Raw genomic sequence first — 13,628 nt, forward strand, 5'->3', positions numbered from 1 at the left:
ATAACGCAAATGGAGTATAACATCATAGTAGTAATCTAACTACATACTTGATACTCCTTTAGTTTCAATAAATTTGTCTTTTTTTTATTTGTCTCACTAAGTGGAACATTTTTATTTTTGATCATGATTTACAGTCTTTTTTTATTTTTTCATCCACATATTTAATTTTATTTTCATCATATCTTCACTCACACTTCTTTTACTTGTCTATAAAATATTTAATTTTGCTAATTTTTCTTGATTTTTCCATGCAAATTTGCTATGACAAAGGGTTCCTTTTACAGTTTCACTTTAGGGTAATCCTTAAGATATCGCAATCAGATTTTCTTTATAAAGACATGACTAAAAGAAATGTGGGCACTTCATGGTCTCGGCATGAAATTCTCGAGGTATATAGAAGTAATTTTCATAATATACACATTCCAAATGCATAAGCTAGTGGGTAGGCGGGAAAAAATTAAATTGATTTGATGAATAAATTATTTTTTATTAATAAACAAATAAAATATTTCCTCCTGTTCACTAAAAGTATTTCTTTATGTAAATAACTCTTTTTGTCCCATTTTTTTTAGTCCATAACTTCAAATTTACCTTATTTATAATTTTTATTTATCAATTTAACTTGTATTTTCTTCTTATCTACGCATTTCTCTCACTATTCCTTTCTCTTAGTTTGTCGCCCATTTGGTGAGACAAAGGTAGTATTTTATGTTTATGTATTTTTTTCTACTTTATTAAGCATATATAATCACTTTTAGAAACTCCATTGTAATTTCAAAAGAACAGATAAGCATAAGCTAGGACAATTTTATTTTTTTTTCTTCATATTTTTCCGGTATGGTTGGTAAATGCGAAATTTTGAAATAAATAAGTATTTTTAACAAAAAAAAAAAAGCTTCGGGTAAAGTTAATTTCAAAAAATAAGCGCCTTAATGTCCGAGCCTAAGGTCATGTATGTTCGCAGTCACTAACGACGAACAAAAAATCGGCTTCAATTGTTTTTTCTGTTCGCAATTATTAACTGTGAACAAACATTTTGACTTTTTTTGATCAATTTTTTTGTTCGCTATTAGTAACTGCGAACATACTTGATCTTAGGCTCGGACATGGAGACAATTATTTTTGGAATTAAGTTTTCCCGAAGCTTTTTTCTTTTTTTTATTTTTTTTTTGTTAAAATCACTTATTTGTTTCAAATTTTCGATATATGCAAGGTTGTCTCATTTATGGCCCAAAAGTAAAAATTAAAAAAGCCCCATAAATTTAAAACGTGATAAATAAGACTCCCTCCGAACCAATTTAGATGTCCCATTTGCTTGGGCACGGTTATTAAGGATGGTGTGAGGTCCATTAAAAAGGGTAAGTAGTAAAGGGTAAATATTGAAGGGTAAACAGTGAAGAATAGTTGGGTAAGTAAGGTATATGAGAGTATATTCGTAATTACTTGTGTGAACTAAGGATATTTAGATAAAAAAAGATTGACAAAAATAGAAATGGGACAACTAAAAAGACTTTGTCAAATAAGGAGATGGGACAACTAAATTGGTTCGGGGGGAGTATTATACTATTAACTATTAACTTATATTAAAAAAGCCCAAGAATAATACTCTTTTCACTTTTTGTTGTTGATAATTACTATTAATTTATATTACTTGGTAAAAAATAGAATTTATATTAAATTTAATTCAAATGAATATCAACCTTGTACATAAAAATAATTTTTTAGACTTTAAAAAATTTAAGGTCCTGAGCGGTAGCTCGCTTTGCCCTTATCATGTTTTCGAATTATGTAGACGATGTTATAATGAATTAGATCCAACAGCTGATTGCTATGGCCTGATTTACGACCACCATGGTTGATCACCAGTTCTGAAATCTGTTTCGGTCCATGGCACGAAAACTACCTTCCCATCAACTACATCACTGTGCGCCAATGCCAACGACTGCAATACGAAAACAAACAAATAATCATCGTCGATAAGCAATCTACACTACAATTGGGGTGAAGCAAAAGTTCGAAAATATTCTTAAAATCCTATGCGCTTTTAATATATATATATATATATATATATATATATATATATATATATATATATATATATATATATATATATATATATATATAGGATCAAATAAGAAGAATTTTAAAATGAGAAGGGTGAGAAGGATTTTTGTTTGATTTTGTTTGGTTACTATATATACAAATAGGGATACTATGTTAAAAATTAAGAACATTTTAAAAATTATTTCATAGTTACCTTTCTGTGTAACATAGTTACTTTTACAATTATGAGTTTTTGGCTCAATCGTGACCAAGATTTTTTTATTTTAGTGAAATTAAGGGTATAGAGTCCTTCTTATCCTTCTTATTTTCAACCCCTTATCAATGGATCCCTCCCCTATATATATATATATATATATATATATATATATGAGGCCCCTTTATTTCATATCAAAATCTTTTACAATCTGCTCTATCTTTTACCCTGTACGATTGGACATGTTAGAATCTTCTTTGTGCTAGAACAAGGAGTGTATTTGGCAACCGACTCGTTTGCGTAAAAACAATTCCTTTCATACAACTTTTAAGGGAGAATTCTAGTTTTTCAAGTCACTAACAAACTAAGTGTTAGGATAGTTTATTGCAAATCGATGAATTAAAGATGGTATATATACTTTATAAGTCATTGGAGCCCTTTCTCCCATTGCCATATGGTTTTGGGATGATATCTCCTTAGTTTATAAAGTGTGTACTTTTGAAAATACTTCACATGTGAGAAAGATTCCACATTACTAAAATAGTGGATTGTGAACTTGCATATAAAGTTTGGTGGGCAATCCTGAGACAAAGTGAACCTCATTAAGTGTGTATGCAGGTCAATACTCATCTCTCGTGGGTTTGTAGCCCAAGCCCACGAATGCTCAGTGGGAGTGTCCATACGAGTGGGCCAATAGGGTGATTATGCAACGAATTGTCACGTCCTAACACGAACCTCATGCTTCCTTAATATATGCTGCCATTTACAATAAGTCCAGTCTAATTTAACACCAAGACTGTTTTAAGTCTTAGTAGAAGGAAAAATAGGCAATAATTGCTATTATTGACAGCTTACCAGAGGTGCAGGTCCTCTGACAACTCTGCCTTGATTATTGTACTGAGATCCATGGCATGGACATATGAATTTGTTCTCAGCAGCATTCCACGGCACCACACACCCAAGATGTGTGCACACAGCATTGATCCCGTAGGTTGCGAGTGTTCTGTCGCTTTCCACGACTAAGTAGGTTGGATCGCCCTGATCGAGTATCATCAAAGGTTTATTTATGAGCAACATATTGAATACACAAATTGTTGTGAGAAACTGTCTCTCCGAAAGACGTATTAGATATATAGGTTAAATAGCCTAATTAATAAAATTAAAGAGAAAATAAGTACGTGAGCTTCTTATTTTAAGGTCGACTCTTTTAGAGACGGTCTTTCATAAGAGTAGTTGTATTGAATAAGTAATTGAAAAATTCAGCTCTATGTACTCACATTTAGGCAGCCTATAAAGGACGGCATTAGGGATACATACCTTGAGCCCTTGAGCAAGGGTGCGATCGCCTGGTGCGTGGTTCTTAAGCCATTCCTCAGCTACAATATCATTTCCTAGAGCATCCTTTGCAAGGGTGCCACCGGAACCACCTCCTCCGCTGTTATCGTTTTATGATATCAAATCCAATGTTATAAAATAAAAATCAAGTACCATACATATGATTCATCGAGATTCATGGGTTCGGAAAACACAATACAGATTTACATAGGGCGGATGAGCAGTTCAAGTTTATACTTTTAAAATTACATTTCCATGCTTCAAACAGCGAAACTAGGCCAAAAGATTTTCGTGTGAAATGGGTCATAGAGCATATAACACATATCGTAAGGTCTCAACTAATTGTATTCATTGGGGCTGGTCAACCCAAGGGTCAAGAGTCGGGTTATTTAAAACGTATCATTAACGGGTCGGGTCAGTAACGAGTCGAGTCATCGTCAGACTTTGATATAAAGAGTCGGGTCAGGTCGGATGGGATTATTATCTAGCTTGATTTTCATAAAAATATTCTCATATTTTATACATAACATATATATATATATATATATATATATATATATATATATATATATATATATATATATATATATTTATTTATATATAGAACCACAAGATCATTAAATGAGCTTCTTTTAATGGGTTGGGGAAAGTCAAGTGTAAACGGGCTTTGACCCATCCAACCTCTCCCGACCCAACCCGATTAATAGCTCTAGTCTCAAGTCTCAATCATTTGCTTAATTAACTTTTGATTGAGTTGGTTCGTTGGCATTCGGCAATCGTATATATATAAAGGATGGAAATTAAAAGAATAAAATGAAAGATAAAACAACATACCCAGGAGGAACAAAGAAGTAAGTATAAGGAACCAACATAAAACCAGTAGGAAGAGAAATAGCACCCAACAACAAAAGATTCATGAGTTGCCTTTTACCCATATCAGGTACTCTATCATCTGCAGGAATACTAGTAGTTTGGCAACTCACTTTCATTCCTTTAACTCTTTCTTTACCCATTAACACATTCACTCTTCCTGATTTTGCCAATGCCAATGATGGGCCAAACATCCCACTTTTTTGAGCACATAGCTGATTAAACACACAAAGTTAAAAGGCAAGTTTCAAATTTCAATATGACAGAGTATATAACATATATTGGAATCTCAGTCATCAGCTTAGCCTTTTGATGATATGATGTTAGATGTCTAGGTCACGAGTTCGAATCTCTATTAACCTCTCATTTCAAGTGAAACTATTATCAAAGAACGAACCAACTTAACCAAATACTTTAGTTGATAGTTAAAGTCACCTAGTATACACAAATTCGTAATGAGACGGTATCTGGGTGAAATCCTCTCTATTGAGCTGACTCATGTATGTTTAGCATGTTAAAGTAATCACTTACAAATTTAAAGTGATTAATTAGAGAAATAAGATAATAATATGGGTTCGTTTCATGATTAGACTGTCTCATATGACTTGCATAATATATTATATACTCTATCACGTCTTTTTATATAAAGCCCTTTAGGAAAAAGTATGAATGCAATTCATTGCCCTTCTCATATATTGTGCTAAATATTTCACTTGAAATTGGTTTAGATGAGATTCTAATCTGTAACCTATCTGCCAAATTGACTTTTGATATCATGTCAAAGAAACAACTCGATCAAATGCCCACTATGTTAAATATATTCTATCAACTATTAATTCTTAAGAGTAGTTTTGAGGTGCCACCGACTAGGGCCTAGCTCATGAAGGCCCAAATTAAGTTAATCCTTATAATTAAAAACTAGTATTTGCATACGTAACTTTTAGCATGGATCGAACTTGCAACATTAGGTTTTTTAGTTAAGTGCATAACTACTGAACTACATGAAAAAATAACCAAAAATTTACATATATAAGGGTCTTTTAAATTTTTTTTCCTAGGGTCTCAAAATTATAAGGAACGACACTAACTAGGAGGAGGCTTGTGAGGAGGCGTGGTACATAGTATATAACATATATAATTAAATCTTAACCATCAACTTACGTTTTTGGTTGAGACAGTCTCTTAACAGTTAACAAAATAAAAGTCAAGGAATTGGGAATAGAGAGGAAAAGAACCTGTGATGAGGTTGTGGAAGAAAGAGTAGAGGAAGCCATGGGAATTGATTTTAGTTAATGGGATTGAAGATTGAAGATGATAAATTGAGGAAGCCATTGGGTGACTAATAGTGATGTAAGGAATATGTGTGGTTGGATGGATAAGGTAGTCAATGGCAGGGAGAGAGATAATGTGGGCTAATTGAGTTTATGCCACACATTCTAAACCATATGCCTTATGGTCTATGGTCACAACTCATAAGGAATCACACGATTTGTAGTTTAATTTGTAGTTAGTCAACAGTTGCACGTATAAAAAAAGGAAACAAGTATTTTGGTAATAAGATAAATAATACTTGTTCCATTTCTTAATGAAGTTGCTATAAAGAATGTTCACGAGAATTAACGGCTCGTTTGGTTAGTGGTATTAAATAATGGTAATGGAAATAATTTATAGTGTACTATTTTTCTTTATGGTAATGCATTAAAATGAATTTTATGAAGAAAATGAGATGATGAAAGTTGGATAAGCATGACAAAGTTGCACTAGCTTTTTTCCCACTACCATCGTTTAATACCACTTATCATACAGGTCGTAAGAAAATTAAATTTTTTAAGATAGTGAATATGAAGTATTATTTTATTGAACAATAAATTTGATGGAAGAAAAGTAGGACCATAAACAATAAACATTAAAAAAAATTAAAGGAAATTAGTGAAAAAAAATATTGGAACCACAAATAATAAAAAAATATTTTTATAAAGTTAGTGGAAACATGTGAGGACCATAAAATATAAAAATGTTAAAAATGAAGTTAGAGAAAAATATGTGGAGACTATAAGTATCATTAAAGTATTCAAATGAGGATGCACAAGGTTATTTTTGTCAAAAATTTATCATATATATAAAAAATTCTTTATGAAAACAACAAATAAAACACCTCAAAATGTTAAATGGGAACTTCTTAAAGTAACATATTTAGTAAGTGTGATAAAAAATTAAGTAAATAACATAAAAGTTAAAAAATTATGAAGACCATTATCAAAATAAAATATTGCAAATTAAATTGAAAAACCAAAAAAGTTTCATAAATAAGTATCTCTCAATTATTTTGGTATTCCTTATTTGGTAAACTTTTCATATTCAATCTAGTAATCTCATGTATAAAGTTGGTCACTTCCTTTATTTTCTTCCATGTTTAATTCCCTCCTCATATATTGATAAAGACATCAAAATTTACACATAGAGTTAAAAATTAGGTTCCCAGTTAGGTTGAGTCATATATTACCTCCGTTCTATAATACTTACAACTGATAGTGATATATTCAGTAGAGAAATGTAACTATCAGTAGCAAATATAATAAAATGAATGAAGTAACATATCACACGATCATGTTAATGCCATTAACTGATACTTAATTATAACAAAAAATAAATTAAAAAAAAAACATTTTTCTAATAGTTATGTAAAATGTGAAAAATAAACCCAGTGAATCTCCCAATTTTCATGAAACCAAAAATCAAACAATTATAAGTTAATTTAATTTAATGGTTGAATTCTTACTGTACTAACAAGTTTTCAAATATCTCCCGTTTACCCTTATAATAATAAGACTCTCAAAAAATAAAAATAATAAATAATACACAATGAATCCTTCTTTAAAAATGTTATTGCCGCCGTATTTAAAATTTTTTAAACATTTTCAGCATCATCTAACCAAAAAAAATTAGTGTGCTATTAACAAAAAATTTATTTTCATTTACAAGTTTGATATAACTTATATTTTTGTTAAGTAATACTTCGTCCATTCTAAAATTACTTGCACCTTTAAATAATGATACAAGAATTAAGAAAAGTCACTTTTAACTGATGGTAGAAAAAAGTAATGATGTGAATAACGAGAATAAAGTTACGGTAAGAATGAGAATTATTAAGTTGTTATTTGTCAAAGATAGAAAGAGCATATGTACTGTAAAACAATCAATAAATAGTAATAAATTCAAGTATTATGAAACAGAGAAAGTATGAATTATACGTGTTATTAATGATTATTTATAAAATAGAAAAAAATTAACAATAAAAAAATATTATACGAGTAATATTAGCCTTAAATTAATAAAGATTTTGTGTTTATTTAATGTTTTACCATGAGACAAAAATAAATGCAAAAATTCCGTAATTTATACGAGTAATTTATAAGACAAAATAAATAATAAAATAAACAAAATAAAAAATATAAATTAAAACGACAAAATTCTAACTTGTCAAATCCTACCAAGTGCGACTTATTAACCTTTCAAATACCGTTAACACCTTCTTAAATAAATGAGACGGGAGTGGTCTTATTTTCCTACAACGAAATAAATGGCGCCAAAAGAATCATCAAATTTACATTTCAATTTCAATTGTCGTTAGAGAACCAGAAAATCACAAATCGTCCAAAACTAAAAGCGTAATGGAAGGTGGAATGATATCAGTAGATCGATGGTCGAAGGGAAGTCAAGCTTACTTTCTTACTCATCTTCATTCTGATCATACCAATGGCCTGTCATCTACTTGGTGTAATGGTCTTCTCTATTGCTCTCGTACTACCGCCAAGCTTTTTCCTCTCAAATTCCCGGATTTTGACTTCTCTTTACTTCGTGTTGTTGAAATTGGTTCATGGCATCGTCTTTCTCTTATTTCTCCTTCAACAGGATCTCCTGCTTCTGTTCAATTTATGCCTATTGATGCTGTTCACTGTCCTGGTATTTACAAACCCTAATTTGCGATTTACTTATGGGATTTGTGATTTTTAGGGTTTGAATTAGAGTTTTACTTATTGTATCGTTAATTTATGCCTATTGATGATGTTCACTGTCCTGGTATTCTCAAAACCTAATATTGTAAAATTCTTTTTGTTAGTTGTCATTTTTGAGTTTTGAATTAGAGTTTTATCCATTTTTATTGTCAATTTATGGCTATTGATTCTGTTTACTGCTCTAGTACTCTCAAACTCTAATTTATAATTAGATTTTGGAATTTGTGAATTTTAGGTATCAAATTAAGGTTATAGTTATCATTATTGTCTATTTATGCCTATTGATGCTGTTCGCTGTTCTGGTATTCTTGAACCCAAATTTTATAATTCAATTTTGAATTCCATGAATTTTAGGTTTTGAACTAGGGTTTTACTTGTCGTTATTGTCAATTTATGCTTAATGATGCTGTTTGCTGTCCTGGTTTTCTCATACCGTAACTTTGTAGTTCAATTTTGGAATTTGTGAACTTTAGGTTTTGAATTAGGGTTTTACTTATTTGGATTGGTAGGTGCTGTGATGTTCTTGTTTAGAGGTGTGTTTGGACATGTGCTTTACACTGGTGATTTCCGTTGGGAATTAAGTGATGAGAGGGCTTTGAAAGCAAGGAATATGCTCTTTGATGCTCTTCAAGGAGCTAAACTTGATGTTCTTTACCTAGATAATACTTACTGTAATCCTGCATTCTGTTTTCCTACCCGACAAGTTGCTGCTCAACAGGTAATTGTTCTTCTTTCACGCTCCACTTTGTCTGCTATACCTTTCAACTAATAATGTAAAGAGCCTACGACAAGCCTATTTATCTATACAACATACGTTATGCTTTGTGACATAGGGTTAATGAATGTTTATTTGCTAGTTGAATAACTGTTATTGTTTAATGGCATAATGGAGAAAAACATTTATCACACTGTTACTAGAATAGTGAATCGAACCTGAATCATACCACATACCAGAGTCTGTTCAGAATGGGGAGGTCAATAAGGAACATATACCATTCCTTTTAAGTGCAGCTTAATCTAAGCAATCTCAGAAGTAAAATAATTGCAGATCTGTATAGCTTGTTTGTTTTTCTTTTCCATTTTCGATTTCATTTGGCCATGGTTTGAAGGATCCATGAACTAAATAAAAATCATAATCCCATTGTACTACCATTGTCCCTAGAGGTGCATTTTTAGAGGTTCGTATTACCATTGTCAAGTCAAGAGTTTGTTCTCTTTTTTCGGGGTACACCGTACACTTCTCTATAACCTAAAAGGTTGACTCCATAATGTCTTTTTGTGGTGTTTGATTCTGAATTTAGAGGTTTGTATCTTTGATTCAGAATTGAAGAATCGAAAATGGATCTTCGCATGCTACAAATAGTCAAACACATCACCTATTTCTCTAGGGAAGATTTGCAATCTACCTGAGCAAACGTGTGAAATTTATAGAAGTGTAGGTCAAATTCCCCAATATTTGTACAAATTTGTGGCATCCTTGAAAAGTTTCTTCTACTTGATGTTTGTGCTCGTTTTGTCATAAGATAATCTTGAGGTTACTATGCCACAGCCCACAAAGAAATGGAAGTACAGCTATCAGCTAGTACTATCTTGCTACATTTTCTCTGATTTTATTGGTCATTTCGGTCAGATCACATTGCTCTGTTTTTTCCTTATTCAGAAGACTCTGATAGGATATTTTGGGGAAAAAAATGAGCAAGTACGCCATCAATCGTAGATTTTATTGGTAGCTATTTATTTTAGTTTGACAGCTAGGCTTCAGTACTCATGTCTGGGATGCCTAAGTTTCAGACATACTTTTTCCAGATACATTTTTTCATGTTTTTGGTGCAAAATGTGTAGGAATGTCCTCTTGTGATGCAGTTTAAAGATTTGACGTGTATATTTGAGGTTAAGAATTGAATTGACATAGATGGTTCATGTTTTGGTTGTTATCGCAGGCTAACATATGCCTGAATAGTTTGTTAATAAGAAAATTGTTTCAAATTATTGCTACAAGGGACGAAATGCTTCAATGGTTGATTTGCAGGTTATAGAGATCATTGCCTCACACCCAGATCATGATATCATCATTGGGATTGATTCCCTTGGTAAAGAAGATATGTTGCTTGAAGTTTCGCGTTGCCTAAATATCAAGGTTAGAATCATTTAATTTACTTGATTTTTGGATCTTACTTGGTCCATTTTAGCAAAAACAAAAGAGTAACGTATAGCATAATCAAGGAAGCATCTTTAATTTTTTTATGTGTAGATTTTACATGGTTGAAGTTTCATCATAAATAAATTTTACATGGTTGCTAATGCTTTGATGTGTAGATTTTAATTTTTTTGCATTTTTATCTAGGTTGCTTGAGTAACTTGCTGAGTTCTTCCGCGCATATTTTAATGCCTTTGGAATTGTCAGTGTTCATTGTTTTTGAAAAATACCCTTGAGTGCAGTGGTAGATTGATAAGAGTCGGCTGTGGCCATAATGTCAATGGTATAAAGCTTATAAAACAGTTGCCTCGGTTGTAGAAGGTGGGTTAACTTGATGTGATTACGATTATACTTTATACATACTTTAGTCTGTTGGTTTCTAATTGTAAAATATCCATCTTTTTTAAATAGTATGGTTAAGAATTTTTCTAATATTCAATACTTAAGTAACTAATATAAAAAATCGATTGATTACATGATAAACATTTCCCCTTTTATATATTTCCTTTTATTCTGTTTGATGTTTTTCTGTATCTTTTTTCTGGAGGTCACAAATTGTACATTCCTAGCCACCTGTAGTTTGTATAATTCACAAAGGTAACTGTAATTTGACATTTGAAATTGCGCAGTGATTTTTTTTTCAATGTATAAAATATAAAGTTATGATTGTATATTTTGGTGTGATCAATAAAACCTTCCGGGAATGAGTATCTAATATCAATCAATTACTACGTAGTACTTCTATATGATCATCATCGAGTTTAGCTGTCATCAGTTTTGATCCTCTAGTTCCTGCTAAAATTGAACTCTGAGCTAAAAGTAGTCCTGCAGCCTCATCTATGTTTTATCTTTGTTATCTAACTGAGTTTTTTCTTCTTTTCCCTCCTGTTCCTTGTCCCAAAGATATGGGTGTGGCCAGAAAGGCTACAGACCATGCATCTGCTTGGCTACCCTGATATCTTCACAACGAAGACTTTCCTGACAAGGGTGAGAGCTGTTCCTCGTTACAGCTTTAGCATAGCAACTTTGGAGGGCTTGAATTACCGAAGGCCAACTATTGGAATTATGCCATCTGGTCTTTCTTGGGTAGTGAAACCCTTGGAGGGAAAATACGAAGATGGTGTATTTCATACAATAGCTTCCACTAACAAGAAATCGGCAAGTGATGGGACCCCAACTGACAGGAACATGAGGTCTGTTGCGAAGATTCATCAGTATATCTTCTCAGTTCCTTACTCTGATCACTCCTGCTTTCGCGAAATACAAGATTTCGTCCAGCTCGTTAAGCCATGTAATGTGAAAGGGCTTGTGTTAATGTCATCTTGTTATGTTGATCCACGTTACTATCTCAGGCACCTGTTCAGCTTAAATTATGACAAAACTTATGTAAATCCTGAAAATAGTGAGGACATTGAAACACTTCAAAGAAGAGGGAAACGGAAAAGCAGAGAGTTCACAGGTACAAGAATGAAAAACAATTCCACTGAGGCTAGCGTTTTGGGTATTCGAGTTCGTAGGGTATCCTTATTGAGGCGAATATGTCGAGGTGTGAAAATTACTGAATGCGATGATCCTGAGTCCTGACTGATTATGCGCAGTGTTGATCTTTGGGTTGATTGATATACTGCTTAACGAAGAAATGTGGCATTGTGACATTTTAATACAAAACGACATCACAGAACCTATAACATCATGATCCTGAAGCACTATACTGAAAATTCATTAGGAAAACAAGCAGTTTTATAAATGCTTGCCTGAAAGTTTCCTATTTATTTCTGTCGTGGGTTTATTCGCTATTTTGGAAGAAGAATTTCCGGGCCTATGACGAAGATTACTGTCATCTATGTGAATCAGATTGTATTCCAGATATGCTTTTGCAGCTCCAATGCTTCTTACAACTTCTTTAACTAGTTTCTACAACCCTCACCCCTCAAAAGAAGTAATATTGCACATTGCCTGTGGTCTTTAATTACTGGTTCAAGTACAAGAGTAGAATACGACTTTTGTACAACAACTTACAATTTTGACAAGTTATTCGGAAAAAATAAATATTAGTTGATGAATTTGTTGGAGTTCTTACTATGGCTTGCCTGCCTAATTACCATGACAGCAGTGCAAAATTTTCTCTTGAGTATGCCCTAGGGTTGTTTTCATCAGTGAGCTTATCTATAGAACTTGTAGATTATTATTGGAAGTTTTTAATGCAAGGATTTTGGAGATATTTTTTTTAGTCTGAACTCCGAAGACATAATTGCGAATGAACAAGAACCACCAAAAAAGTTTAACTTTTTTGATAGTCGATACAAGATAAACATCTTGCTTTTGGTTACACTTAAAAAAGTCAACCAAGAATTTGGTTAGATCTTCTTCAAATTCAGTATCTACCCAACTCGGATAAGCAACAGTTTGCAAGCTGATTTTATTGGAAAAGATACTCCATCAATTGTATACAACAATAAGTCATAATCAAGTTCAAAAAATCAAGAATCGGGTGAGGTGGCAAAAACGATGATATGTGTATTTAGAGTTCGTTTTGTATGGAGTTAGTGTTCACTAATATTGTGTGCACCAACCTTAGACTTAAGGGAGTATGAGTTAGAATGTGCGAACTAGTGGAGTTGAGAGTGAGGAGTGTCGTCTAATGAGGAGTGGATGATCCACATTAGTGTGATGTGCGCTTTGTGCTAAACTCACACAAACTTATTTCCGAGCACCTTCCTAAAAGGCCTCATACTAATTTAGAGTTGGATTACATGTTTGTTAACACTTTCTTACTTTTACGATATGGGACTTGGATTACTTATATGTTTGTCAACACTTTTAATACGGGATGTACACCCAGCAATCCTCCCTCAAAATAAGGACCACATCACTTGTGTCTTCTCCTCCAATGATATTATGTCTCCTTGTACTGCTGCTTCATTACAAAACCTGCTTTCTTGACCAGCATGTC

General features: G+C 32.4%; 2 protein-coding genes across 2 annotated transcripts; one reads left to right on the plus strand and one right to left on the minus strand.

Annotated features, from left to right (window-relative positions):
- Window positions 1-1,608: 1,608 nt before the first annotated feature.
- LOC130806342 (cytochrome b6-f complex iron-sulfur subunit, chloroplastic-like) lies at window positions 1,609-5,919 on the minus strand. The gene is made up of 5 exons (XM_057671371.1): window positions 5,698-5,919; window positions 4,427-4,677; window positions 3,575-3,692; window positions 3,113-3,295; window positions 1,609-1,942 (listed from the first exon to the last, which is right to left on the minus strand). The coding sequence occupies exons 1-5, from the start codon at window positions 5,734-5,736 to the stop codon at window positions 1,841-1,843; spliced, it is 693 nt and encodes a 230-aa protein (XP_057527354.1). The 5' UTR covers window positions 5,737-5,919; the 3' UTR covers window positions 1,609-1,840.
- Window positions 5,920-8,017: 2,098 nt separating this feature from the next.
- LOC130806810 (uncharacterized) lies at window positions 8,018-12,734 on the plus strand. The gene is made up of 4 exons (XM_057672014.1): window positions 8,018-8,425; window positions 8,988-9,196; window positions 10,508-10,615; window positions 11,579-12,734. Exons 1-4 carry the CDS (start codon window positions 8,134-8,136, stop codon window positions 12,257-12,259), a joined length of 1,290 nt encoding a protein of 429 aa, XP_057527997.1. The 5' UTR covers window positions 8,018-8,133; the 3' UTR covers window positions 12,260-12,734.
- The last annotated feature ends 894 nt before the right edge of the window (window positions 12,735-13,628 follow it).

This window comes from Amaranthus tricolor, chromosome 2 (genome assembly GCF_026212465.1).
Source record: "Amaranthus tricolor cultivar Red isolate AtriRed21 chromosome 2, ASM2621246v1, whole genome shotgun sequence".
Taxonomy (NCBI): domain Eukaryota; kingdom Viridiplantae; phylum Streptophyta; class Magnoliopsida; order Caryophyllales; family Amaranthaceae; genus Amaranthus; species Amaranthus tricolor.

Coding starts and splice junctions, on each gene's coding strand:
- LOC130806810 (XM_057672014.1), top strand. CDS start 8,134: ATGGAAGGTGGAATGATATCAGTAGATCGATGGTCGAAGGGAAGTCAA. Junction 9,197..10,507: donor GACAAGTTGCTGCTCAACAG/GTAATTGTTCTT, acceptor GTTGATTTGCAG/GTTATAGAGATCATTGCCTC. Junction 10,616..11,578: donor CGCGTTGCCTAAATATCAAG/GTTAGAATCATT, acceptor CTTGTCCCAAAG/ATATGGGTGTGGCCAGAAAG.
- LOC130806342 (XM_057671371.1), bottom strand. CDS start 5,736: ATGGCTTCCTCTACTCTTTCTTCCACAACCTCATCACAG. Junction 4,678..5,697: donor CTTCCACAACCTCATCACAG/GTTCTTTTCCTC, acceptor GTGTTTAATCAG/CTATGTGCTCAAAAAAGTGG. Junction 3,693..4,426: donor TACTTCTTTGTTCCTCCTGG/GTATGTTGTTTT, acceptor AAACGATAACAG/CGGAGGAGGTGGTTCCGGTG.